Source organism: Microplitis mediator, chromosome 2 (assembly GCF_029852145.1).
Source record: "Microplitis mediator isolate UGA2020A chromosome 2, iyMicMedi2.1, whole genome shotgun sequence".
In the NCBI taxonomy this organism is placed as follows: Eukaryota; Metazoa; Arthropoda; class Insecta; order Hymenoptera; family Braconidae; genus Microplitis; species Microplitis mediator.
The window spans coordinates 25,749,401-25,775,784 of NC_079970.1; the positions used below are offsets into that span (position 1 = coordinate 25,749,401).

Genomic DNA, 26,384 nt, shown 5'->3' on the forward strand with positions numbered 1-26,384 from the left:
CACATCGTCTCATTGGCTGATTCTCCACTCTCTTTACCACTTCCAGCTCGGCTTCGTTCGATAACCCGTTGTGACGAAACTTAGCAACATAAAAAATATATACTTTTTTAAGTACGTCATAAATATCCACTAGGATTACTATCTGTAGTTTTTAATATAAAATTTATAGTGAATTTGTTTGTAAAATTTTTATTATTGTTTTTGTTGCTGTCAATTCCGCTGTCACGTCCTTCGATTATTTAAAATGCGTAAAATACTTGGACGTGACGATGATCACGTAAGCACCGATACGAGGCTACTGGTGTTCGATGATCCTTGATGCATATGTACATAAACCTTAAAACTACTACATATTCGATGATATGCCGTCCGTATGTCGTATCTATCCCTCGTTCAATGTTACTTTTTACTTCTATATATAAATATATTCAGCATAAATATATATTTATTTCGCTTTTGCGTATTGTACTTTTTTATTTTATTAATGTACTGTACTTATTATAATAACATGAAATGTTGCTGTTGGGTGAAAATAACAGGAGACGATTTTCGAAAAGGATCTGGTGAATAAACGCGTTCTGTACTGGCGCTTTCTCTCACTAAAAACTTTCTTATCCTTAGTCACTTCATGTCAGGATCAATTAGCTCATCTTGATAAAAATTTTAAATTCAATTTAATTCTTCATTAAAATTCAATTAAACACTCAAACAATAATTTTTTTTTTCCTCATTTTTACTAAAATTAAAAAACTTTTCTATCTTTCTTAATATTTTAGTTGCTGTAATGAAGTGAAATCGGGGATTTAAAATGTTAGATTTGGATTTGGCAATCGGCTGAATAAATCCTAGATGGATATTAAGGTCGGCCTGTTGTACGTCATTGACTTTTCTCTCTCACGGTAACGGTGCTGTAGAACAAGATGTGCCCCGAGTCATTCGCTCGTGGCACTAACGGCACGACCGACTCTTAACTTGTATTTCACATATATATAGTTTATACATAAGTGTACTCTATTCTATCTCAGGTCTTTCTGAGCACGAATAAGATACAGAATATGTACTAGTGTATTATGTACCCAGTGTACAAAGAAGTTGTGTCGGTCGGATAATCAAAAATGATTTGCAGGCCGCAAACTTTCTAGCGATTCCGTTCCCGCATTAGCTGGATCAAATTACTTGGTTTGAAGACATGCGGGTTTTGTTTATTGGAGTCTGTTGCACTTGATGATAACTATTAATACACATATAATTATTTTGTAAAAATTGCCCTCAAAGTTTGGAGCATTAATGCCTGGCCTTTAGATCTGATCTAAACGATCTTCTAATGACCAGGCGTTAATGCTCCAAACTGTACTATAAGGACATGTAACCTGTGACCAAACTTTTACTATGTTGTTAGCAGAAATTGGGAAAGTTACGGTTTTCGTGGCACTGCCAAATGACCACCAATTCTTGTAGAACTCGACGAAATACTTTTTTTCAAAAAGCTATAGTTTGTTCAAAAATGGACTAAGACTTTTTTTTCAAAATTTTCGTCTTTGAATGTTCTTTCCGAAAAAAAAGTACAAAAAAAAATTGAAGTGTATTAAAGTCTGAAATTTTTAACTTTTTTTGAGAAAATCGCATTTTTCTCGAGAACTAAGCGAGATATGAAGAAATTTTATCCTTTAAGAGTCTCATTTCGTCGAGTTTTACGAGAATTCGCGATGATGTGGCGGCGCCACGGAAACCGTAGAATCCCCAGAAATTCCACTTCATTTACATGCTATCGAGTAGTATATTTTACTACAAGTCCACAGTATCAAACTCTTTAGGTAATTTTTAATAAAAATTTATTTGCGTGTACATATTGTTATTATCATCATCATCATCATCATCAATTAAACAAAAAGCCCAATTCAATTTGTCCTAATAATGATGCTTTCATCAGTCACCTCAGGACAACTTCCTACCGTTAATTAACAATAATCTCCATTACTAATATCAGTAAATGTAACAGCAATAATGTGCCATAATTCTACTTAAATGAAGTGGTAAATATTATGAACACGAGGAGACAAATAAAAAAATAGTCGGTAAAAAAATGTGTATCTATAAGAGCAACACGTTTCCAAGCTTTGGGAGTTCCCCCACTGGCTGGTTGTTTGTCGAATAAAATGTTTTTTATTTAATTTTTTTGGTCGGACGGTGATGGAAGCGAGGTACGGGTCGTAATCGCTCACACGGTGAGGGGCAAGACCGAGAGAGAGAGAGAAGAGAGAGAAATAAGCCGGGGATTGTGTGCTAGTATTGTACACGTAGCAGTGCTTTGTGTGTGAAAATGTCCGTGTATAGACTTCTCTCCCCCCATGTCTCGCGACCCGCATCAGCATTTATTCCTCGGTTCACGGCTAGACAGCTGCTCGAATTTTGCGCCCGCGTCTCTGCGCAGATCCCGGGTCACGTGATCCACGAGGAGAATAACAACTGGTGGGAGCAGAATAACAAGAATCGGGGACGACGGGAGCCACGGGATTGGTTAATTGACTCACCACCATCGCTGGATAAAGTGGGAACAAAGAACCGTGGCTTGCATACCGCGTACCGAGGCAACAACTGCTCATTGGGATCAGAAAGTCTTGGATCGCGAGATTGTGCGAGTCGTGAGTTACGCGGAGAGACACAACGTCATTGGTGTAGCGCGTCGTCATTGATTATAATTATTTTTATAATTTAATCTGTACCCAAAGTAAAGTCATTTTGTTGTATAATTTAGTACACCGAGTGTTAGACATCTTTTGTTGATTAGCAAACCCATTAATCGTTTGAATTAAATTTTTTACGACGACGTTGCTAATTGTGGTGATTTAAATTTTGTTTTGGAAGTGCAGGAAAAGAGATAGAAGATTTGTTAGTTTGAGGTATTGTTGGTAAAGAAGATAAATTTATTAGTCGAGTCAAAAATAGTGATTAAAATATAATAAAGTAAACTAACTACCACGACTACTGTGCGAAAGAAGTAGTGGTATGTTTTTTATTCCACGTTAAATTCAAGAGCCAACGTTATTATTATTCCGACCGCTACGCTTGCTGGCGACGCCATTTTGACGAGACTGAGTTGTAGTACAATTGGAAAGTTGTGCTCCGTAAAGTAAAATATTTTTTGTTGTATGTAAACCGTGATCTCACGTTACAAATAATATTTTTTTTCTTTACTCAAAAGTTTTGTAAAGAAAAATTAAGTACCAGTCGAAGACCTGGCGACGAGGAAGAAGAAGAAAATTTTAAAAATTCATTTATTAACAACATTGTCAGCCATAAACAATAAAATATGAGGGTAGAAATAGTATCAGCGACGGACTTTTTAGTCCAATTACTGAGAATAAGATCAGACCACATGCCCGAGTATCATTTGTCAGAGCATCAACTGGAGATGTTCAAATTGTCACTGACCGAGGTATTGCGACACCACTATACGGACCATTGGTTCCCTGATAGTCCGAACCGTGGATCTGGTTACCGCTGCCTCCGTATCAATGGTAAAATGGACCCCGTGATCGCCCTAGCAGGAGCTAATGTAGGTCTGGTGCCAAGACTACTCCGAGCATCGTTCCCTAGGGAATTGACGATGTGGATCGACCCTTCAGAAGTTTCATACCGGATTGGAGAAAACGGGTCTATCTGTGTTTTATACGAACGGAGTGAACCGGAACCCGAAGAAATAACACCGAGGCCATCTTCATCATCATCATTATCATCATCGTCCTCGTCAACTTACTCATCGAGCTCATCAGCCTCCTCATCATCCGGTATGTCACCGTCACCTACATCGTCCCTTGGCAGCATTCCTCAGCAACAGCAATTTGAGAGCTGCAAGGGCTCACTTATGCACGAGCACTCGCAATTTAATGAGCAATTCGCGGCGTTTGTCTCCAGTTGAATTATCAATAATAATAATATTAATATATCACGACGGGCTTAGTGCTGCGTCTAAATCTTCTTGTGTTTCCTCGTATTGTTTCGCCAATTGTCATGAAACTAAATGTATTTTATCACGAGTTACTACATGATAATTAATCCTTCCTGTCTCAACATCATCAGCAACCGAAGATTAATTGTTACAAACAAAAAATAACGACAGTTGATAAATAATTAATTATTTTAAAAAAAGTTAATTACTTGAACGCCATATTGGACGCTCCCGTCCAACCACCAGTCCGTCCATCTGACTCATATTTTCTTGTGTCTCAACAACAGCAAGAAAAAAATGAATAAAACCGGCAGACCAACACGTCACTGATGCATCATCATCATCATCATCATCTTTACGAACCATGGAACTCATACGAGAAAACTGATCTCAATACTTTAAATACTTTATTGATATAATACTTGTGTAATGCATCCTGTTAATTTTTTTTTCTCTTTGTACACCTCTGTCACACGAGGTCATCCCACCTATCCAACGGACACGGAGTCATCGTGATCAGTTCGAGTCCGCGGATTATTTTTTTCTTTTTTTTTTTTCTGTCAACGAGCGAGCAACAGCAGTCAGCAAGGGCCAGTACATCAGGTCCACCAGTGACTTGAGAACACGAGACAGCTCGTTTCATCAAACAGCAGCAACAACAACAACAACAACAACAACAATAACAACAGTACCACCGTCACCCAGCATCAATCGCTCTTTTGATGTAAATGTATATAGACATATAGCGTTTTAGGTAGATATTTACAGTGCACATGATTGTGTACACTGTGATCTTTTATTGTATATTTACATCCTGTAAAACAGCTGTGATTTTCTCCATGCAAAGGGTAAATGAAATTATTCATGTATGAATGTCATTTTATTATATATTTTTTTTTAATGTTTGTCTAGTAACTTATGAATGTCAAGCTGTGTCTACTTGCGTCATTTAAATGAGAGTTGGTAACGAGGTTCTGAAAAAAAGTCGATCGAAGCGTGTATCAGAGTGTATGTATTGTTTTGCTTGATTATTTACTATTTGATAACAAGTGCTATCGGAGAAGCTCCAATGACAAATCGATATGAATATTACGATAAAAATGATAAAAATTAATTCCATTTAAATGTACAAATCTATATAATTATTGTAATATAAATATATATTGTTTTTACCTTTGTTTATAAAACAAAGTTAGTTTTATTATTATTTTTAAAAATATTAATCTCCGAAAGCAATGTGTTGAATAATTAATTATTGTTAATGAATGTGACGTACGAATGTTCTGATGAGTAAATGCGTGAATGATGAGTTTGTCGCATGAATGTGTTTAAATGTATGTGCAAAGATTGATTTTGCGTTCGCAGATTAATCGTTTTGATGGAAAATAGTTGCCAATATCTACACACATTTTTATAAATCGTCACGTACGCCGGTGGACGAATGCTCTGTGTACGTAGCAATTATTAATGTCGTCTGTGATTATCATTAACATAGAAAAGGAATCATATAGAGTAAAGGAGAGAGAGAGGGGGAGAGTGTCTGAGATGAGAGAGATTTTAAAGAAAGACAATATTTAATATCGATAAATATCAAGTGCTAATCGATGAACTTTTAACGCATATACCGTTTTAAATATTATAAAGTATAAAAATTATGTAAAGTATATATGTATTTATATATGGAATATTAATTATAAACGTAAATCAACTTAAAAAGTATAGATATGTATATACATATATCTAATTTTTAATAATGTGATGATAAAAAATATGTGCACGTAGCAATTTCCAAACTTTATTCGTCCTCTTTTACCGGTTACGCGTCGATTACAATAATAATCATTATATGGCTAAACTGATGTCATCGTACGCACGCTAAAATATATATTTATATATATACATTTTTTTTACGTATGGATTTTTTTTACTTTTCAAAAGATTTAAAAAATTCGCGTACGTCACCGTTTATTTGTAAATAATATTTACTGCATTTTATTTTGACTTGGCAAAAAAAAAAAAAAAAAAAAATTGTAAATAAGAATATAATTTACATATATTTTATTAAAATTATTTTTTTTCATAAATTTATATATTTACAACCTTGATATTGGATTTATTTTTACAAACAAAATTTTAAAACAAAAAATTAAAAAAAAACAAAAATAAAAAAAAAATTACAAAAATTAAAATTCAAAAAAATTGTTAACGGGGCGTACGTGTTTTTATATATATTTACTTTTATAACAAATGCATTTTTTTGTCTTTTTTATATTATGCGATTAATAGGTATGTAAAAAAAAGTAATAAGGAAAATATATGTACACATATGTAAAAAGTTTATGCAAATATGACAAGTGGACGAAAGAAAAAATAATAATAAAAAATTGATTCGATATCTCAGTGATACTGTATCTTATATTTAATAATGCAATAGCGATAAAAAGTGCGGCGTGCGAAGATATTTAATTTTATTTGTATGAATTTTTATTGTAATTAACGAAAAAAGATAAAAATTATATATATAGTACTATATATACGCATATTCTCACATCTTGTAATTATACGTAGAGTCCTTCAGGAAGAATTTGTACAAACCCGCTGGGATGTTGCCAGCAAGTCTGTGATTTTAGCTTCGTTAATTCAGTATTTTTTTAAAATAAAAAACATAAAATAAGAAAAAAATAAAGCGAGACAAAAATCGAAACGATAAATAAGAAATAAACAAAGAAACAAAAATAATAACAAAGTTTGCGAACGATGGTTATAAGAAGAGATTATAAGAATGTATGTGATGATGAGGTTCAAATGCGGAATATAAGTCTGATATAATTGCGAACTAGTTGCGAATGATGAATTTAATAAAAAGAAAATATAAATATATATATTGTTAAATGGGGATCTTAAATAAAAAAAAAAAAAAAATATGACGAAGACGACGTTGGATTTTAATCAGGGGTGTGATATATTACGTGATAGACGACATGAGGGGCGTGAATTATACAATACAAAAAAAATAATTAACAAAGTCATAATTTTGTTTTTTGTCGATACATTTTATTAATTAATATTAATATTATAATAATTTTTTAAAGTTATTAAATAATTGTGAATAGTCAATTATATAAATGCTACCACCAATTGTACAATTTAATTAATTAATTTTTATCATTGGTCGTACCGTGTGATTATAAACTTTAATTGTGCATTTTATTTTTTAAATGTATGACTGTATTTTATTAATTTTTTTTTCACTTACTTTCGCGCATTAAAGTCATCAATCGTAAATTATTTTATCATTCATTTAGTCGAAAAAAAAAACTGCAAATGATTTATTAGATTTTTTTTAAATTTAAATTTGTACCTTTAAATTTTGAAGGTAAAATGAATTAACTTTTAAACAATTATGTATCCATTTTGTGACTTTCCAATAATTCAGTCCGTGACGCTCGACGAGCTGCTTCCATTAAATCTGCTCCTGATTTAATACGTCAATGACTTATATAAATACCTGTATAATCGAACGAAATGAATGCATTTTTCTCTTTTTTATTTACAAATGTCTAGTTTTTTTAAACTTCAGGTCGGCTGGGGTGACAGAAAAAAATAATTATAAAAATTGTTAAATAAAAAATACAAAATAAAAAAAAAAAAGAAAATTGCGAGCGGTCGGTGGGGAGGGAATCGGAGAAACGGGAGGTTACAAAGTAATGAGTGTAATGTTCTGTTAAATATGTAATTATATAATATACAGGAGCGCCCAATAATTCTACAATTATATTTAAAAAAAAAAAAAATACAAAACATAGTTTGTAATAGTGTAGATATCATTGTAAAGTCAAAACTCTATTGTCAATCAATCAAGCAAATTATTTGTCTAAAATTTAAATTAGATTGTAGTACTCGTTACAATATTACTGTAAAACTATTGTCGTAAAACCGTTTGAAAAATGTTTATAATCATTGTAAAAATTCCGAAACTAGATATTCTTTTTTTTATCAATTTCTCGATAAGGGGAGAGACCCAGTATCCGATCAGGAAACTAGTACCCGATTACTTCTGTAATTGTATATCTATATTTACTGAATTTTGATAAATATAAATATACAAATACATGAAATGATCGGGTACTAGTTCTCTGATCAGGTCCTGGGTCTTTTACTTTACAGAGAAACTAAAATTCCGTAATTAATAATTTGTAATAAATAAAAAGCGAACACATGCAGCAGACTTTTACGAGGAAACACTCGAATCCTTAGATATGTAGGTTCACTATTATTATTAATATTATTTTTATTATTATATTATTATTATTATTATATATAAAAAAAACTACATCTATATTATATCAATGTATAATTATATTTTTAGTTATTAAGTTACAAAACTATAATTTCCCGCTTGTACATATACGCCGTGAGCTCGAAAAAATTAATTAATCTTTAACGAAAAAAAGTAATGATAAAAAATCTATAATTTTTTCGACTGTTTTTGTACAGAGATAATAATAAAAACAAAGGCCTCGTGCTTATGGAATTTCACGAATAATAATTGTTAATGTTTTATCATTTATTTATTTATAATCCATACCCCCTGGCCTTTCCTCTACTCATCTTCTTGATTAACGACAATAGATAACTTTAAAATAAAATTACAATATAAGATATCTTAGATTTACAGAAAAAAAAGAACTTCTTAGCGCAAGAAATTTTTTTTCGTCCCAAGCAAACCAATTTTAAATTTCTCATGCTAAAATTTCTGAGGGCAAGTTAAACTTTTGCGCCAAGGAATCCTTTTTTTTTTTTTTCTAGATAAATGTCTACACAATACACATAAGTTTTATCTACACAAAGTGCGATACGCGATAGTCTTTAATATTATGGTCGCAATCGATTGAGGGAACGTTCGAGCGACCTACAAGCGCACGCAGAATCATCATATATACCATGCCGTTGTAGTTGTTGGAGCAACGGATAGCGAGGAGGTCATCGGCGGTTGTTGCCCTGGCCGTCAGAGTCTCCTCGGTTTCTTGTCACTTGGCCTCGCTACCAACAATTATACAAACTAGACACCAATGTCTCCAATTTATGTCTCATCACCATCTTCATATATTATTCTTATTGTTTTTAAACTCCAATCGAGATCTGACTTGCGCTCCGTCTTTATATTTATCAGCATCATCAATGTCTGCCCTTTGAAACCCGAACATTTATCATCTTCATCATCTCTGTCTAATCTAAAAATTTAAAAAATATTAATAAATTACAGTTGCAGTTGGATGAAAAATTAGAAAGTAAAATGGACCGGGTAATATTGAGAATAAACCAAAATGGCCATCAGTTGACACCAACGTGAAAGATAATTAAGTCTGGACTGGATATATTTATAAATAGCAGATGGACGAGATGGAAGTCGGCGAATTAGATGATATCGATGGATGCTGCTATCGTGGAGAAGGAAATGCCAACTTGGTCATATCACTACCAGCTGTAAGTATTATTTTTTATAAAAATAAATAAAATAATGTCTATAAATACACATGTTGAATTTAATGGAGTTTACGTAAAAGCCCTTGAGTCTCTGGGGGAAACCCGTAGTCAGCGTCTTCTAGACCTTTTAGTATAAAATCTATTTTGACGATGCCACGACAAAGCTGCCGGTGCCTTGGCTTGATAAATGCATACATGACGCATAGAGTAGACCACTCAGGCGATGACTGCCACGTCAGCGAATACGGCCTGCCGACGGGTTTAGAACCACTATCGATTATTTACTCCAGCTTTCTGTTTAATTAGAAATTATAAGTAAAAATAGTAAAAAAACAATAAAAAAAATAAATAGATAAATAATAATAATAATGTAACAAAAAAAAAATTTCTCCTCTTTCATAACGGTTACACAAACACGTTATATATAAGTCTATATATATAATGTATGTACATATATGTTAAGTTTATATACATTACATTGGCTCATTACAATGCCAGAAAAGTAACGGGTGAAAGGGAATGACATTTGTTAAAATTTTCAGGCCAGAAGCGTGCTGCGATTTCGTAAAATAAAATCACCAGACGAATTACCAGCCGATGGTGGAAGATCACGAGTTGAATTTGAGTACAAATTTTACAAGGAAATAATTACTAAGTACCTGGGTAATTTTGTTAAGGAGCCAAAAATTATAAAATACCATCCTAGAGACATACCGCACTGGAATAAACGCATTGAACCTCATCGATCAGGTAATACAGCAAAAAAACTACAGTAAAATAAGTACATACACTCGGACATCATCTTTAAATTAGTCAGAATAAATTCCTAAAACGTGTTCTTGAAGATCGGAACGTTTTTCGCGGAACGAAAATAAGAAGAAGGAAATGAAAAATAAAAAAACTAATGGATCTAAATTTCGGAAATGTTTCTCATGTCACCCAAAAATGAGAGGCCGCCCCCAACTACCCCTAAATTCGCCTTTAGACACAAATTTCGTGAATTATTTTCATTTTCGTTGCGTGAAAAACGTTCCGATCTTCAGGTACGTCCTAAAACCTCAAAACGTCAAGATCTGTTAGAAATTCGATTTTAGAAAATCGGACCGAAACCAATAACTTGCCTCTTTTTTTGAATTTAAAATTTTTTAGCGGGAAGTTTAAAACTACAGTAGAATAAGTACGAGTTGATTATTAGCAAAGTATAATTTTATTATTTTAAAATGTCACAGGTCACCGTCGTCACAAGAGTTTATTCGAGGAATATGGAACTATACTTCCAGACTACACATTATTGCCGTTAGAACTCGAAGGAAAGATACGAGGGGAGAAGCCAACGTTCTGCGTTGAGATAAAACCTAAACAAGGCTTCGTGCCTGAGGCTGATCGCCACGTACAGAGATGTCCTTACTGCGTCAATCAATTTTATAAGGTTATTTTTTTATACGCTACTCGGTTTTATTTTTATCACGTGGATAAAAATATCGATGTAAATTGACTTATTTCTATTTATGGGGATATATGTTTGTAAATAAAATGTAATGTCGGTTGGTTTTAGCTCGCTAAGAAGACAATATCAAGACGCAGCGGTTACTGTCCATGTGACCTCTTTTCTGGTGATACAAGTAGAGTGAAACGTGCGATTGATGCACTAGTAGAAACACCGCAGAATAATTTCATCGTCTTTAAAAATGGGCAGCGTGTCTGGGCCGAGGGATATGAGCGTATGGAATTGGAGCGGTTGTTAGCCGAATGGTTTTCAAACGGCTCGTCTCACGATATACAACGGCTCTATGAGGACTTGAGTCACCTCCTTTCCGAGGCGCTGCTTCGTGAGTTTCCCGTAGGCAAAGACGATGATGATGATGATGGTCCTACTTCCTTGTTGGATCCAATTAAACAAGTTCAAGCGATACCGGTTCTAGTGGAACAGCAGCATCAACTCGATCGTGAGACGATAAATAAAGCTGCTATTAATTTTAATTTACTCAACGAGGTACATATTAATCTCAACTACTTTACATGTTACTTTGTAATCAAATTATATAATAACATAGTAAATATATGCACAGAAAAAAAAGGATTTCTTGGCGCAAAAAATTTTTTCTCGCTCTAAGAAAATTTTTACTTGCCCTAGAAAATTTTTTTGCATCATGAATTGAAAACGAAAATTTTCTTGGAGTGAGAGAAAATTTTATTGAGACAAGAAAAAATTTCTCACACTAAAAAATTTCTTATAATTATAAGAAAATTTTTGTTTTCATTATATGATAAGGTAAAAGACCTAGTACCCAATCAGGGAACTAGTACCCGATCACTCTATATATTTGTATAGGTATATTTAGTAAAATTTAGTAAATATAGATATAAAAATACATGAGAGATCGGGTACTACTCGGGTAGGTCTCTTATCTTATAGTTTTTTTTACGCAAGAAATTTTTTGCATTATAAATTTAAAAATCAAAAATTTTTCGCGCCAAGATATCAATTTTTTTTCTGTGTGCAATTAGTATACAAGACTTTTTTTTTCACTATTAAAATTTTATTTATTTGTGTATCGCGTTGTTATTTACAGGCATGTGATTTTCCTCGTGGAAATTTACCTCAGGGGTCGGTGCTAAATCGTATTTATCGTATGCAACAATTGCATTGTATCAGCAGCGATATCGTTTATGCAATCTACTCAATGTATTCATCGATTGTGGATGAACAAATGGTTTATTTTCCAAGCACCAACGACACAGCAAAACAGTCCTTCTCCTCCACCTCTACCAGCGAACGTATTTGTAATGACAAGACGTTAAATAAAACCACAATTGCACTTTTGCGTAATTATTTGTTATTCAGTATCGCCCGGGACTGTTCCATTCTTTTATCTTTTCGTGAAATTGATTTGTAAGTTACCATAAATCATTCAAAATCATATCGATTCAAATTTTAGACGCCGTACATATTTATAATTATTTTTTACTTTTTGCAGAGAGAGCGCAAATAATATTCCAAGTGAGCACGTCATTAAGTTTTCACAGCAACAACGCTACTTTTCATTCAGCATCGGTATCACGGATGTGGATCCGAAGAATCTTAATCGCATTGAAAAACATCGCGAGCGTACAATCCGTGCCTTGAACTCCGTAACAGTCGACTGAAGATCAACATCAGCATCATCATTTTGCTATAAAAAAAAACCACGGCTGCATACATTTGAACAATGGACCATTTCTTACTCAAAAGCTGTGATTATCCAGCGTTCAATGTACACTCCCCCCACTACGCATCAAATAACAACTTTTATAATGATATATCCATATAAATATATCACATGGAAATGTATTACTATGATATGTAGCAACCAGTTGATAAAAAAAAAAAAATGCCAATAAATCATTCATGTCATTCATCATTCATCTGATAATGTGTATATTACTCTATCTCTTTAGTATCATAACTTTATTTTTAAGCCTTGCCAATAACAATATAACATATATGTATATGTATATTTATTTAAAAGGCATAAAACATATGTAATCCGGTAGATTTTTATGATTTAACGAGCTAGCTTATGATAAGAATTTAAAAAAAAAGTATAAGCAAATACAATAGCGGAAGAATGAAGGTGACTTGTGGGACGTCTACCTCAAGCTGTTGATTGTGTCAGAATCGATCGTCTTATCAAGTACACCGGGGAATCGTCGATTTGCCAGTGAGTTTATGAATGGCGCTGGTGCAATGGTACATGTACAGAATGGATGTACAGCCAGCAAGCCAGCAAGATGATGAAAGAACGCGAGTGAGAGAGTGCGCCAGAGCACTTATTCTCTTTATCAAGTAACGGAGGACGAGGATTGGTCGATGGGTCGTTTTCATGGGTACACACACCACGATGACAAAAGTACCGCTCATATACTTTGTGAGTTTTCTGGTAGTATGGAGGGGAAATGCGTCGAGATGTTTGCGCGTGGGTATCGGTCGAAGATTTTTGCTGCTTCCTCCTTCTCCTACATCCCGTCTCTTCTCCATCCCTCGCCATCGTCCTCCTCAGGTTTGTGTTATTGGGCATACGCTACAACAGCTACAATACGTGTGTGCAACATCAACAATATCACCAGCACCAGTAACACCAGCGGCTCAATACAAGTACGAGCTGATCACCAGCACACCAGTGGTTTTATTTCATGAAAAAAGCTAGAAGGCCGCTCTCATACTGTACGTTTTAAATACACAATTAGGTACTAGTACTAGTTACTTATTACCAGTGCTAGCACAGTAGCTGGTCCGGTCCACCCCGCCCGACGATCATAGCGCCTCTTTAAACTGAGCTGTCGTGTTTTAGAGCTGGTTGCTGGTTCACCGGCTGGTTGGCATCGCAGCTTGCTGCTGCTGCTGCTGCTGCTGCCTGGTCTGGTCGCTTGACATACTCACACTCAGACCAACCAGTTCACGAGAACAACAAGCTGAGAGCTCATCACGGAGCTCATCTAGCTTTCGGAGCAAATGCCGACATCATCGTGATTATTCACCGTGTTTTAATATTTTTTTATTCACCAACTGCGCGTGTTACCAATAAGTCCTTGGGTGGTGGTGGTAGTGGTGATGCTGGTGATGATGATGTTGTTATTGATAATGAAGCGGCACTGAGAAATAATAATCGGTGTGGGCCATGGGCACCCCAAAACCGGAAGAATGGGCCATTTTGCTGATTACGCGTTTCGAAAACGAGGTATAGATTTTTTTTATTATTTATTTATATTTTTATTATTATTTTTATTTACGTATCACACTAATCAGTGACAGTTTTATTTTTTACGTTGAAAGACAGGTTTTTGTGACGTTACTGACCATTTGTTTATGAATGACACTTTTGTTATTTATTTTTTTTTTAATCAGATAAATTACTGCTGTCTGTAGCAGCGTTAAGCACAAAGACACTTGATAATAATAATAATATTATTATTATTATTATACAGTATTGTTGTAATAAATAATTGTCTAAAAAATGTCACTATCATTCGATCGAAGGCACATCTCAAATATCCTCTCTCTCCTCTAATTTCGTCCCCTCTCTGAATTTATCAGCATTCACGCGGTTCCGGTGATCGTACCGGATGTCGCGGATACAATTCAAGTGCGACAAAGCCCAAGAAATAATTACAGTAATAAAATTATTTAAAATAACAACTTCCGTTTTCCAGTTGCCATGTCGAGCTGGTCCTCAGACAACAAACTCGCGAATAAACGAGCAGGAGAACCGAAAATTTTTGATTCAAATTTCTCGGCACCGTTTTTCTCTGGTGATATCCGGACTGACGAAAATACTTCAGCGTGTCAACGACACACTGCCAGGGACTGGAGGAGGTCAACGGTCCTTCCACAACACCGACCAGGAACGTAATTGCTATGAGTCGATCATCATCGTCCTGGACACACTCGAACAGTGTCTGGCCAATCAGCCTAAGGACACTTCTAACAAAGATGAGACCATGAATGTTAAATTATTGCTACGACCAATTTGTCAATTTATCAGTAAGTCTTTTTTTTTTAAATTTAATTTACTTGATATTTATATCACTATTTTTTGCAGATATATCTAACGATAGCCCGCAGCATGTTCACATAAAAAATTTAGCAAGCAAAGTATTATTTGCGTTGAGTCTAAACTTTTTTACGGCCGTATTTAATAGGATTTCTGATCACCTTCAAGAACTGACAGTCTGTAATGAAGAGAACCCAGACTGCAGTGATATAGAATTGATTCAACATATCAACATTGACGTTGATCGACTCGTACAAATATTAAATGGTAGATATTTATTTTTATTTTTAATGTTTATAGAGGGTAGAAGTAGAATTACTGGCTACTGCTCCATTTTTGGACATTTAATATTTTATTAAAATTTTTAAAGTGTCCAAAACTGGTACCAAAATTACCTCTACCCTGTATACGTATACTTTTACCTTAAACTTATATTTGAATTATTTTCCATAAAAAACTAGAAACGATTCAAAAATACAAACTGCTCAAAAAATCAGCTCACACAGTCCTGGTAAACTCACTGGAACGCGCGATATGGAATTGGATGGACACTTACCCCCATGAGTTCGCGGAAGTACAAAAAAAATTTGACTGCAGCGACGGGTCTAAAGACACTTCAAAAAAATCAAACGACGGACTGGCAAAAGCATGCGGTGAACTGTTCGATGTTCTCGACACTTATGCGGAAAATAAGAAGAGCCGCAATGTCGCTGGCTGGCCACTGCAGATAATGCTGCTGATTTTGTCCCCGAAGGTATTGGAGGAGATACTGAACACCAAAACAGCGGCATGCTCGCCGAAGCACTCGAAGAAGAAGCAATTTATCGACGGAGTTAAACGAGGCCTCGGAATGCACGGCGGGTCTTCAAGTAGATCTCTCACAGAAGCTGCTGTGGTGACTTGCGTTAAACTCTGCAAGGCGTCCACTTACATAAATAATTCCGACTCAAGTAATGTTATTTTTACACTAGTTCGGCAAGTGATTACCGATTTAACGGCACTACTATTCAATATCAATAAGCCTTTTTCTCGCGGGCAGAGTTACATTGCCCAGGATATTGACATGATGATTGACTGCTTTGTCAGCTGCTTCCGCAATCGTCTTCAGAACGACGAGATAACAAAAGTCTGTCTAAATTTAACTGCACCGTCGACTTATCAGTTCGTTCTTGTCAGTTCACTCTACAGAATAGCAACACCTCCAAGATTGTCATGGTGGCCAGAGATAAATCTAGTCTATCCACGCAGCGCTGAACTGAGAAATTTATTCACTGATACTCTTAACAAAGTAACGCAGAGCTACATATCCCACACGACACTGAGGATGATACCGAGTTTCTCAATGAAAGGAAAAGAACAAGGAAAATACAAAGACCGGGGCGAAGATATCGCGAGTCATCGCAATCTTCTATTGTGGATGGTGAGACTTATCCATACAGACCCAATGTTGATGCTGTATAACCCAGGAAAAGCTGGCCACGAGATTCAGAGTTCAACTCTGGAGTTGATAAATGGTCTGGTATCACTAGTCCATCAGCCAACGATGCCGGATATTGCTAATGAGGCAATGGAAGCCCTGCTGGTTCTTCATCATCCAGACAAAATAAAATCATGGAATCCAGAAGCTCCAATAAAAACTTTCTGGGACATCAGCTCACAGGCTTTATTTTCTATTTCTCAAAAACTTATTCAGCATCAGATTGTCAACTATACCGACATCCTGAAGTGGCTGAGGGAGATACTGGTACGAAGAAATGCATTTTTGTCACAAAATAAAGATTACGCGAATGTCGGAAGTCAAATTGCAATTTGCAAACAAGCCCACATAAAGCTAGAAGTTGTTTTCTTTATGTACCTCTGGAGTATCGACATGGAGGCGGTTTTAGTGGCACTCTCGTGTTTTTCTTTGCTGTGCGAAGAAGCGGACATCAGGTGCGGAAGTGACGAAGTTGCTGTCACCTGTCTTTTGCCTAATTATCATCTTTATATTGAACTGGCCCAAACTTCAACAGCTTTGACTACCGGTAAGTCTCCACTGAATCCATTATTTTATTGAGGCCTAGTCTTGAAACCGGACAAAAAATATTTTCAATTTTTTAATCAATACTTGATAAATAAATAAAAAAATTTGTGATTTATTTCCGGGGATAAAGCAGAATTTAAAATTAAATTTGTCGGGTTTTGAAACTAAACTTTATAAAAAGTATATTTAATATTTGGATATATATGTATGTAGCCAGCGGAGAAAGTAGGATGTGTTATTATGAACACAGCCAGGGTAAGAAAAATAAATGAAATAAAATTTAAAATTATAATGAAAACTAACTATGAAATTTTTTAGGACGAGCTGCTTTGCAAAAACGAATAATGGCTCTGCTGAGAAAAATCGAGCACTGTGTCAACGGAGTCCAACCAGCGTGGGAAGAAACATTTCGCAATTGGGAATCGACCTGCCGACAGCTGACAAATTATCCAAAAAATAAAACAGAAGACGGTCAAGTCGAGTCATTTCATCGCAGTACTGGCAAACGCAGAGCTTCGCATCAGAACTCGGAGCACGAGCTAGAAGAGCAGATAAACGAGTGGGCCAACATGACGGGTTTCTTGTGTGCCCTCGGTGGGGTCTGCCTGCAAAGGAAGTCTCCAAGCCGGCCGATGTCCTCGGGAATGCTGCCGAATCCTGAGCCCAAGAAGAGCTCGACGAAACAACTGGAAGCTGCGTGTCTCGCAAATCCAACTCAAGAAGTCCAGTACTGTCCGGTTACTCAGTTCGTTTTCAACCTTCTGCGACTATTGATTTGTAACAACGAAAAATTTGGAGCGCAGATACAGAAACACGTCAAGGAACTTGTGGGCCAAGAAATGAGCGCTGCTTTATACCCGATATTATTTGACCAGATAAAAAGTATCGTGGAGAAATTTTTCGACCAGCAGGGACAGGTGATTGTGCTAGATGTCAATACCCAGTTCATCGAGCATACGATTTTTATAATGAAGAATGTACTGGAGTCAAAATCTGATCAGCCGTCTGAGTATTTGGGCATGACAAGTATTGAGGGAATGACTCTCGCGATCGTAAGATACGTTAGACATCTAGACACCACAGTATACACGATTCATATTAAGACAAAACTGTGTCAGCTAGTGGAGGCGATGATGAAGCGTCGAGACGACCTGGCGTTCCGTCAAGAAATGAAGTTCCGTAATAAATTAGTGGAGTATCTCACAGACTGGATAATGGACACGACTCATCAGATGGCTCCTCAACCGAGTACTGGTGACTTGACAACGATAACTCGGGATCTTGAGCAAGCCTGCATGGAAGCAGTTGGTTCATTGCTGCGCGGACTTCCGCTTCAGCCTGAAGAGTCTGACCGAGGCGATCTGATGGAAGCAAAGTCACAATTATTTTTAAAGTACTTTAGTCTCTTCATGAACTCACTGAATGACTGCAATGACGCGGCGAATGAGGACAAAGACGTCGTTTCTACCACTCGTATGACCAGCGTCAAGTTATCGAGTCTACGTAACGCGACTATTCAAGCGATGAGTAATCTTTTGAGTGCCAACATTGACAGTGGACTGATGCATTCAATTGATCTTGGGTACAATCGTGATTTACAGACCAGAGCAGCTTTCATGGAAGTGTTGACCAAAATACTTCAACAGGGAACGGAGTTCGATACCCTCGCAGAAACTGTTTTAGCGGATCGCTTTGAGCAGCTCGTCCAGTTGGTGACCATGATAAGCGACAAAGGAGAGCTGCCAATAGCAATGGCTCTGGCCAACGTTATCACGTCAAATCAAATGGATGAACTGGCGCGAGTGTTTGTAACTCTATTCGACGCAAAACATTTGCTGTCACCATTACTGTGGAATATGTTTTACCGCGAAGTTGAAGTTTCAGACTGCATGCAGACATTATTTCGCGGTAACAGCTTGGGAAGTAAAATAATGGCCTTTTGTTTCAAAATATACGGCGCTAGTTATCTACAGAATCTGCTGGAGCCATTGATAACCCCTTTGTTAGACGATCCCTCAACGAGTTTCGAGGTAGACAGCGCGCGGATTGATGCCAATGAAAATATTGAGCAAAACGGAAGAAACTTGATAGCTTTGACCAAGAAAGTATTTGACGCGATTGTTTCTTCAGCTGATAAATTCCCACCACAATTGAGATCAATGTGTCACTGTCTCTACCAAGTGTTGAGCAAAAGATTTCCCCAGTGCCCGCAGAATAACATCGGAGCTGTCGGCACCGTTATATTTTTGCGGTTCATAAATCCAGCAATCGTGTCCCCTCAGGAAATGGGTATTGTCAACAAACCAGTGCCATTGCAAATAAAAAGAGGCCTCATGCTCATGTCAAAAATCCTCCAGAATATCGCAAATCACGTGGAATTTAGCAAAGAGCAACATATGTTACCTTTCAATGATTTTTTACGCGCGCGTTTTGAAATAGGCCGCCGATTTTTCATCCAGATCGCATCAGACTGCGAGACTGTCGATCAGACGAACCCGCCGATGTCATTTGTCTCGGACGCGAACGTCCTGGCACTCCATCGACTGCTCTGGAACCACCAGGAACGCATTGGAGATTATCTGAGCAGCAGCAGAGACCACAAAGCCGTCGGACGTCGTCCCTTTGACAAAATGGCGACCTTGCTTGCTTACCTCGGGCCTCCAGAGCACAAGCCCGTTGAATCTCATCTCCTGTTCTCCTACTCCCGGTGGTCGAGCATCGACATGTCCGCGACAAACTTTGAGGAAATTATGGTGAAGCACAACATGCACGAGAAAGAAGAGTTCAAGAGTATCAAGAGTTTGAATATATTTTACCAGGCCGGTACAAGCAAACAAGGGAACCCGGTGTTCTATTACATAGCGCGCAGATATAAAATCGGCGAAACAAACGGGGATTTACTTATTTATCATGTGATACTCACCCTCAAGCCATTCTGCCATTCACCCTTTGAACTAGTGATCGATTTCACTCATACCTGCTCGGACAATCGTTTCCGCACAGAGTTCCTACAAAAATGGTTCTTAGTCTTGCCTAAAGTTGCCTACACAAACATCCACGGCGCCTACATTTACAACTGCAACAATTGGGTCAGAGAGTACACCAAATTTCATGACAGAATTCTAGCTCCACTTAAAGGAAATCGTAAAGTCATATTTATTGATTCCCCGGCACGGCTCAACGACCTCATTGATCCAGAGCAGCAAAAATTACCAGGAGCAACGCTCACTCTCGACGAAGACTTAAAAGTATTCACTAGTGCACTAAAACTGTCTCACAAAGACACCAAAGTGTCGATAAAAGTTGGACCCTCCGCTATACAGATAACTTCTGCTGAAAAGTGCAAAGTGTTGTCACACTCGGTGCTACTTAATGACGTTTACTATGCATCAGAAATAGAGGAAGTCTGTTTGGTTGATGACAATCAGTTTACCTTGACGATATCCAATGAAGCCGGGCCACTGTCGTTTATTCATAACGACTGCGACAGCATTGTCCAGGCAATAATGCACATAAGAAATCGCTGGGAATTGTCCCAACCAGATTCAATGTCAGTGCATCCTAAAATAAGGCCTAAAGATGTACCAGGTACGTTACTAAACATGGCGTTACTGAACCTCGGAAGCTCAGATCCCGACTTACGTACAGCTGCCTACAACCAATTGTGCGCTCTGACAGCGACATTTGATCTAAAAATCGAAGGACAATTACTTGAGACTTCCGGACTCTGTATTCCATCAAACAATACCATCTTCATAAAACATCTAAGTGAGACACTTGCGGCGAACGATCCTCACCTGACCCTCGAGTTCCTCGAGGAGTGCATGCAAGGTTTCAAAGTATCAACGATTGAACTAAAGCATCTCTGCTTGGAGTACATGACCCCGTGGTTAAAAAATCTCGTACGTTTTTACAAACCGAATGATGAAGGCGGCAAAAGACAGAAGCAGGTCACTCAGATACTGGAAAAATTGATAACTTTGACAATTGAAGAGGTGGAAATGTACCCCAGCATTCAAGCTAAAATCTGGAGCACCATAGGCAGACTCCCTGAGCTCATTGACACTGTCCTTGATCACTTTATCCAGAAAAGCGTCGGCTACGGCCTTGGCTCGCCGATGGTTGAGATAATGGCTGACACCGCAGTGGCTTTGGCTTCAGGGAACGTCCAGCTGGTGGCAAAAAAAGTTATCGGCAGGTTGTGTCGAGTTGTTGACAAAACTTGCACATCGCCGACGCCTTTACTCGAGCAGCACATGATGTGGGATGACATAGCGATTCTCGCGAGATATCTCTTGATGCTGTCTTTCAACAACTGCCTGGACGTTGGCAAACATCTGCCCTACCTCTTTCACACCGTAACTTTTCTCGTCTGCTCCGGAAGTTTGAGTATGCGGGCCTCCACCCACGGTCTAGTCATCAACATTATTCACTCACTCTGTACCTGCAGCTCTCCCTCCTTCTCCGAGGACACTTACCGAGTTCTCCGCATGAGTCTCGACGAGTTCTCGTTACCCAAATTCTACCTCCTCTTTGGGATCAGCAAAGTTAAATCCGCAGCAGTGACGGCTTTCCGGTCTAGCTACCGGCATTCGAATGAGAAATGGTTCACGAATGAAAGGACACTTTGCAACACTCAAGACCGTGAAAGATTATCATTAACCAGCTTAGAAGTAATAACAGATGCACTGCTGGAGATTATGGAAGCGTGTATGCGAGACATTCCTACGTGCGATTGGCTGAGGACTTGGACGTCACTGGCAAAGAGTTTTGCTTTTTGTTTTAACCCCGCCCTCCAGCCACGGGCTCTCATTGTTTTCGGCTGCATCAGCAAGAGCATAACGGATCAAGATATCAAACAACTGCTACGTATACTCGTAAAAGCACTAGAGAGTTTCAATGATATTACACTTCTTGAAGCCATTGTTATGTGTCTGACGCGACTCCAGCCGCTTTTGAGACCCGAGTCTCCAATTCATCGGTATCTGTTCTGGGTCGCGACTTCGATACTTCAACTGGACGAAGCCCCACTCTATGCTTCAGGTCTGGCTCTTCTTGAACAAAATCTCCATACACTCGACTCCCAGGGAACGTTCGATGATAAAACCCTCGAAAAAGTGATGATGTCAACTCGGGAACCGCTCGAGTGGCATTTCAAGCAACTGGATCACGCTGTAGGTCTGTCATTCAAATCAAATTTTCATTTTGCTCTTGTGGGACATCTTCTTAAAGGCTACAGACATCCAACACCAACGACTGTCTCACGTACATCACGAGTGCTGACAATGTTACTGGCGATCGTCGCAAAGCCATTCCGTAGAGATAAATTTGAAGTCACTCCAGAAAGTGTCGCGTATCTCGCAGCTCTCGTTTCAGTCTCGGAAGAAGTAAGAAGCCGTTGCCACGTTCGTCACTCTCTTGGAAGAAATATCTCGGAGTCAAGTAGCACTGATTTTATTGACGTTCTTGTTACCAATGGTCCAGATGCGCCTGCTGGCAGCAATCTGAGTGTAAATCCATCAAACCGCAAGCAAAAGTCCTGGGATTTACTTGACCAAACGGCCATCACGCAAGCGAGGCAACAGAAACAACCGCCGCAGTCGGGTAGAATTTTATTTAAAACCCAACGTTCATTCTCTGTACCAACTACCAAAGAAGCCAAACCTACTGAAGAAGATGCGAAAAACCGCAGCACCAGAGTCAGTGTTAGCAATGAAAATAACGTTCTCCTAGATCCTGAAGTACTGACTGACTTTTCAACTCAAACTCTTGTCCTAACGATCTTAGCAACTCTCGTTAAATATTCAACAGAAGACAGCGAGACTCGGATTCTCTACGAATATCTTGCAGAAGCTTCGGTGGTATTTCCAAAAGTATTTCCTGTCATAAAAAATCTACTTGACGCTAAAATAACAAGCGTGCTGTTCACTTGTCACGACCAGGCCATCGTCAGTGCAGTCCAAGCAATAATACAGAATATGATTGCGTGTGAAGACACGAGCCAGCAGCTCCACTACCTGCAGAGCTGCGGTTTCGGCGGACTTTGGAGGTTCGCTGGTCCATTCGCGAAGTGCAACAGAACTGCTGACAGCGCTGAGTTGTTTGTTAACTGCCTTGAAGCCATGGTAGAGACTTGTCTGCCCACCGAAGAGGTCGAGGTGCCGACCAGCAACGACCTGGAAAATGACAAACGAGTTGACGGAATGCCGGGAAAAAGTTTTGCCAAAGCACGACTTCCCTCGCAAGACAGCAATCCGCGGGATGCTTCTATACTTCTTAGTTCCAAAGAGTGAGTAATTTATTCAAATGACTGATGATTTTTAATTATTGACAGCTCTAATTATTTGTTTATTTTTTTTTTGACAGGTCAAGTATTGAAAGCAGAGGAGAATCATCAATAAATACAAATACAACGAGCAGTAGCAGTACTTCGCAATCCTAGCGATCAATTGCTGGTTCGCGTCGCGGTAAAGATCAAAAAGTCCCGGATACTAGGAAGTCACGTGCCTCCAGGTGACAAAATAATTATCGTGATGATTAATTATTATTTGTGGGATGATAATAATTTGTTGACTGTAAATACTATATATATATTATATATATAGTTGATGCGTACGATAATTTAATAATTGATAATGATAAATTATGTTATAAATATGAATATCAACATGTTATCGTTTGTTTATCGTACAGATATTTATCAATATTGGGGACCTGCTACTGTTGCTACATGTCCAGACAGTTTTAATCAGTACCGTCCACCTCGCGATTAGCAGCCTTTTCAAGATTCAACGTTCAAGCACAAAAAAAAAACGGCCCTATTATCGATACCTCATTTTTATTTATCAAACTATATTCCATTGACACATTCATTTATTTTAATTCATTCCATCATTTTTATTTTTACAATAAAACAATCATTTATCATTTATCATTATCGTGATCCGGTAGCTTCAGTCAGATCGTCATTAAATAAAAAAAATTAAATTAAAACTGGAACTAATGATAATTAATAAGTTTTCGTAAATAATTGTATGTAGATCTTTAGGTAATACGTGTTGACATTTTCGAAGTATAATATTTATATGCAATAATATAAAAAAATATATGTATAAATATATTTTTATTTTATGAATGAAATTAGCAGACAACTTTATATTTTTAAAAATTATACTGTAAAAAATCGGGAGTGAATTCGGAGTAATTACGGATTTTATTTAAATCCGAATTACTCCGTCAGAGTTCCGGAGTTGGAAAAAATTACTCCGCATATGGAATAAATATGGAGCTTTTTCAGATGATTGATTTCGGAGTGATCGGGATTTTATTAAAATCCGCACTCCGATTCGGAGTTTTAACATTAAAGTGAACTCCCCTTTGGAGTAATTTTTACTCCAAGGGGGTGAAGGGGGGGGGAGCTGGTATGAGATACAAAAAAAAGGATATTTTTGTGATTTTTTTTTTTCAGAGTACCTTCTTTACTAAAATTCTTAAAATTTGTGACATTATTAAGCATCATTCCAAGAATGTCCTGCTAAATTTTCATAAAAAAATATTTAAAAATAAGCTAGTGGTAGTGGGGAGAGACGTGTCATCTCAAAAAAGTCTCCATGCCGTAGGCAGGATAACTCATGACTGCCTTATCTGAAATCAACAAGCCAAAAAGATTTCTTTAGTACATAAGTTTATCTTGAATTTGAACGGAGGAATAAACAAAATATTTATTTTTAAATTTTTGGTAAAGGTGCAATCAAAAAACTCTGATTTTTGCCAAAAATTCTTCCTTTTGTTTAATTAATAAATAAGTAGTTATTAAAAAAAAATCCTTCGTTCAAATCTAAGATACATTCATGTACTAAAGAAATCTTTTTGGTTTTCTTTAATTTCAGGTGAGGCAGCCATGAGTTATCCTGCCTACGGCATAGAAACTTTTTTCTGAGGTGACTCGTCTCTCCCCACTACCACTGGCTTATTTTTCAATATTTTTTTATGAAAATTTAGCAGAATATTCTTGGAATGATGCTTAATAATCTCACAAAATTTAAGAATTTTCATAATGAATGTACTCTAAAAAAAAAATCACAAAGATATCCTCTTTTTTTTTGTATCTCAGACCAGCTTCCCCTGTAAATAAATAGTCATCTGCTCTGCTTTGACTCCGGATTTAATCCGCGTTCACTCTGAAAATTTTTTACAGTGAATTGATAAAAAAAAATTTTTTAATTCTCGCAAAGGATCAAAAAACTCTGCGTTATAAAATTTTGTTTCTTTATAAAAATTGAAAACTTATTGGGTGTCTGTTATCTATTTTTATTAAATTTTATTAAAATGAAATAGCACGGCCTACATTTTAATTATCAGTACATTTGCACCAAATCGAGCATTTTTTTTTACCAAACGAGTATTAAGTAATTGGTGCATGAAAAATAATTTCAAAGTATAACGGATACCAGTATACAATGTATGTAATTATATATACATGTATATTGTTGTTGAATATAACAATTACTTGAGTTAAAAGTATGAATCGCGCGAGTAAATTAAAAATAAAACACTCGTTTGTTAAATGTTTAATTAATTACTTATTTTATTTTTATAATTTATTATCGTAATTAACGAAATAAAAATATCGTGTCTTGAATTTAAAAAAAGAACACCAGTGATCGCGGGCAAATTGTCCATTAATTATACAAATATAATAGTAATGATAATAATTATTATTATAAATAAATAAATAAATTATTTAAAAAAAGAGAGTATATATCCAGGTTGTAATTAATGTTGAGTGTATATAAACAGTTGTAAAATAATGGCATAAAATAATATTATAATTATAATTAAAAAAAAAAGAAAAAATTAAATTTAAATAAAAAAAATAAAGAGTATTTAAAATATCAATACAAAATTTGTTTTTTGTTTTGTAATAAACCTATTATTTCAAAAAATACATTGCTCAGTAATAATAATCATAATAGTAAGAATATTTGCCAGTTTTTAAAATACGGCCAAGGTTTTCATTTTTAAATTTCCACGCGAGCAAGGCAAAGCAGCCATTTAATGTTTTACTGTAATTTCCTTTTTTTTGTTAATTATAAGGTAAAAGCCCCAATTATTTGAACAAAAGTGTGTTAGTTATCATTATTTATTTGTTATATTTAAAATTAATAATTGATAATTTTTTTTTAAACGCGTTTTATTATTTTATTACTACTAATTAAATCAATTATTTTTATTATTAATAAATAATTAGCGTGATCCTGAAGTTAGAATGAATGTGAATGTAGCAGACATCAGACGAATTTAAAATTATAAATAAATAGAGTAAATAATTTAAAAAATAATATTTCGAAAAAATGCGCATTTAAAAAATTTGAAAATTAATGTGTGCAATTTT

General features: G+C 36.3%; 3 protein-coding genes and 1 long non-coding RNA gene across 6 annotated transcripts; 3 read left to right on the forward strand and 1 right to left on the reverse strand.

The window, feature by feature from the left end:
- Window positions 1–2,542: 2,542 nt before the first annotated feature.
- LOC130663835 (protein BTG2-like) lies at window positions 2,543–4,058 on the forward strand. The gene has a single exon (XM_057463338.1). It carries the CDS (start codon window positions 3,311–3,313, stop codon window positions 3,917–3,919), a length of 609 nt encoding a protein of 202 aa, XP_057319321.1. The 5' UTR covers window positions 2,543–3,310; the 3' UTR covers window positions 3,920–4,058.
- A 4,093-nt stretch (window positions 4,059–8,151) lies between these two features.
- Window positions 8,152–12,179, reverse strand: LOC130663837 (uncharacterized). Its single transcript, XR_008989258.1, has 4 exons — window positions 12,038–12,179; window positions 9,510–9,730; window positions 9,252–9,434; window positions 8,152–9,183 (listed from the first exon to the last, which is right to left on the reverse strand). It is a non-coding gene; the product is annotated as an uncharacterized LOC130663837 (long non-coding RNA).
- LOC130663830 (inositol-pentakisphosphate 2-kinase) lies at window positions 9,296–12,839 on the forward strand. Its single transcript, XM_057463320.1, has 6 exons — window positions 9,296–9,436; window positions 9,979–10,186; window positions 10,666–10,865; window positions 10,992–11,429; window positions 12,010–12,329; window positions 12,415–12,839. The coding sequence occupies exons 1-6, from the start codon at window positions 9,344–9,346 to the stop codon at window positions 12,581–12,583; spliced, it is 1,428 nt and encodes a 475-aa protein (XP_057319303.1). The 5' UTR covers window positions 9,296–9,343; the 3' UTR covers window positions 12,584–12,839.
- A 1,173-nt stretch (window positions 12,840–14,012) lies between these two features.
- Window positions 14,013–26,186, forward strand: LOC130663822 (neurofibromin). 3 transcript variants are annotated; one of them, XR_008989256.1, is made up of 8 exons: window positions 14,013–14,154; window positions 14,627–14,957; window positions 15,016–15,234; window positions 15,429–16,991; window positions 17,204–17,245; window positions 17,309–23,279; window positions 23,357–23,503; window positions 23,684–26,186. XR_008989256.1 is itself a non-coding variant. In XM_057463308.1 (7 exons), the coding sequence occupies exons 1-7, from the start codon at window positions 14,095–14,097 to the stop codon at window positions 23,430–23,432; spliced, it is 8,262 nt and encodes a 2,753-aa protein (XP_057319291.1). In that variant the 5' UTR covers window positions 14,013–14,094; the 3' UTR covers window positions 23,433–26,186. The 3 variants fall into 3 exon arrangements, 1 of the variants encoding a protein (XP_057319291.1); XR_008989257.1 differs by lacking the exon at window positions 17,204–17,245 and having other exon boundaries at window positions 23,684–26,185; XM_057463308.1 differs by having other exon boundaries at window positions 23,357–26,186.
- The last annotated feature ends 198 nt before the right edge of the window (window positions 26,187–26,384 follow it).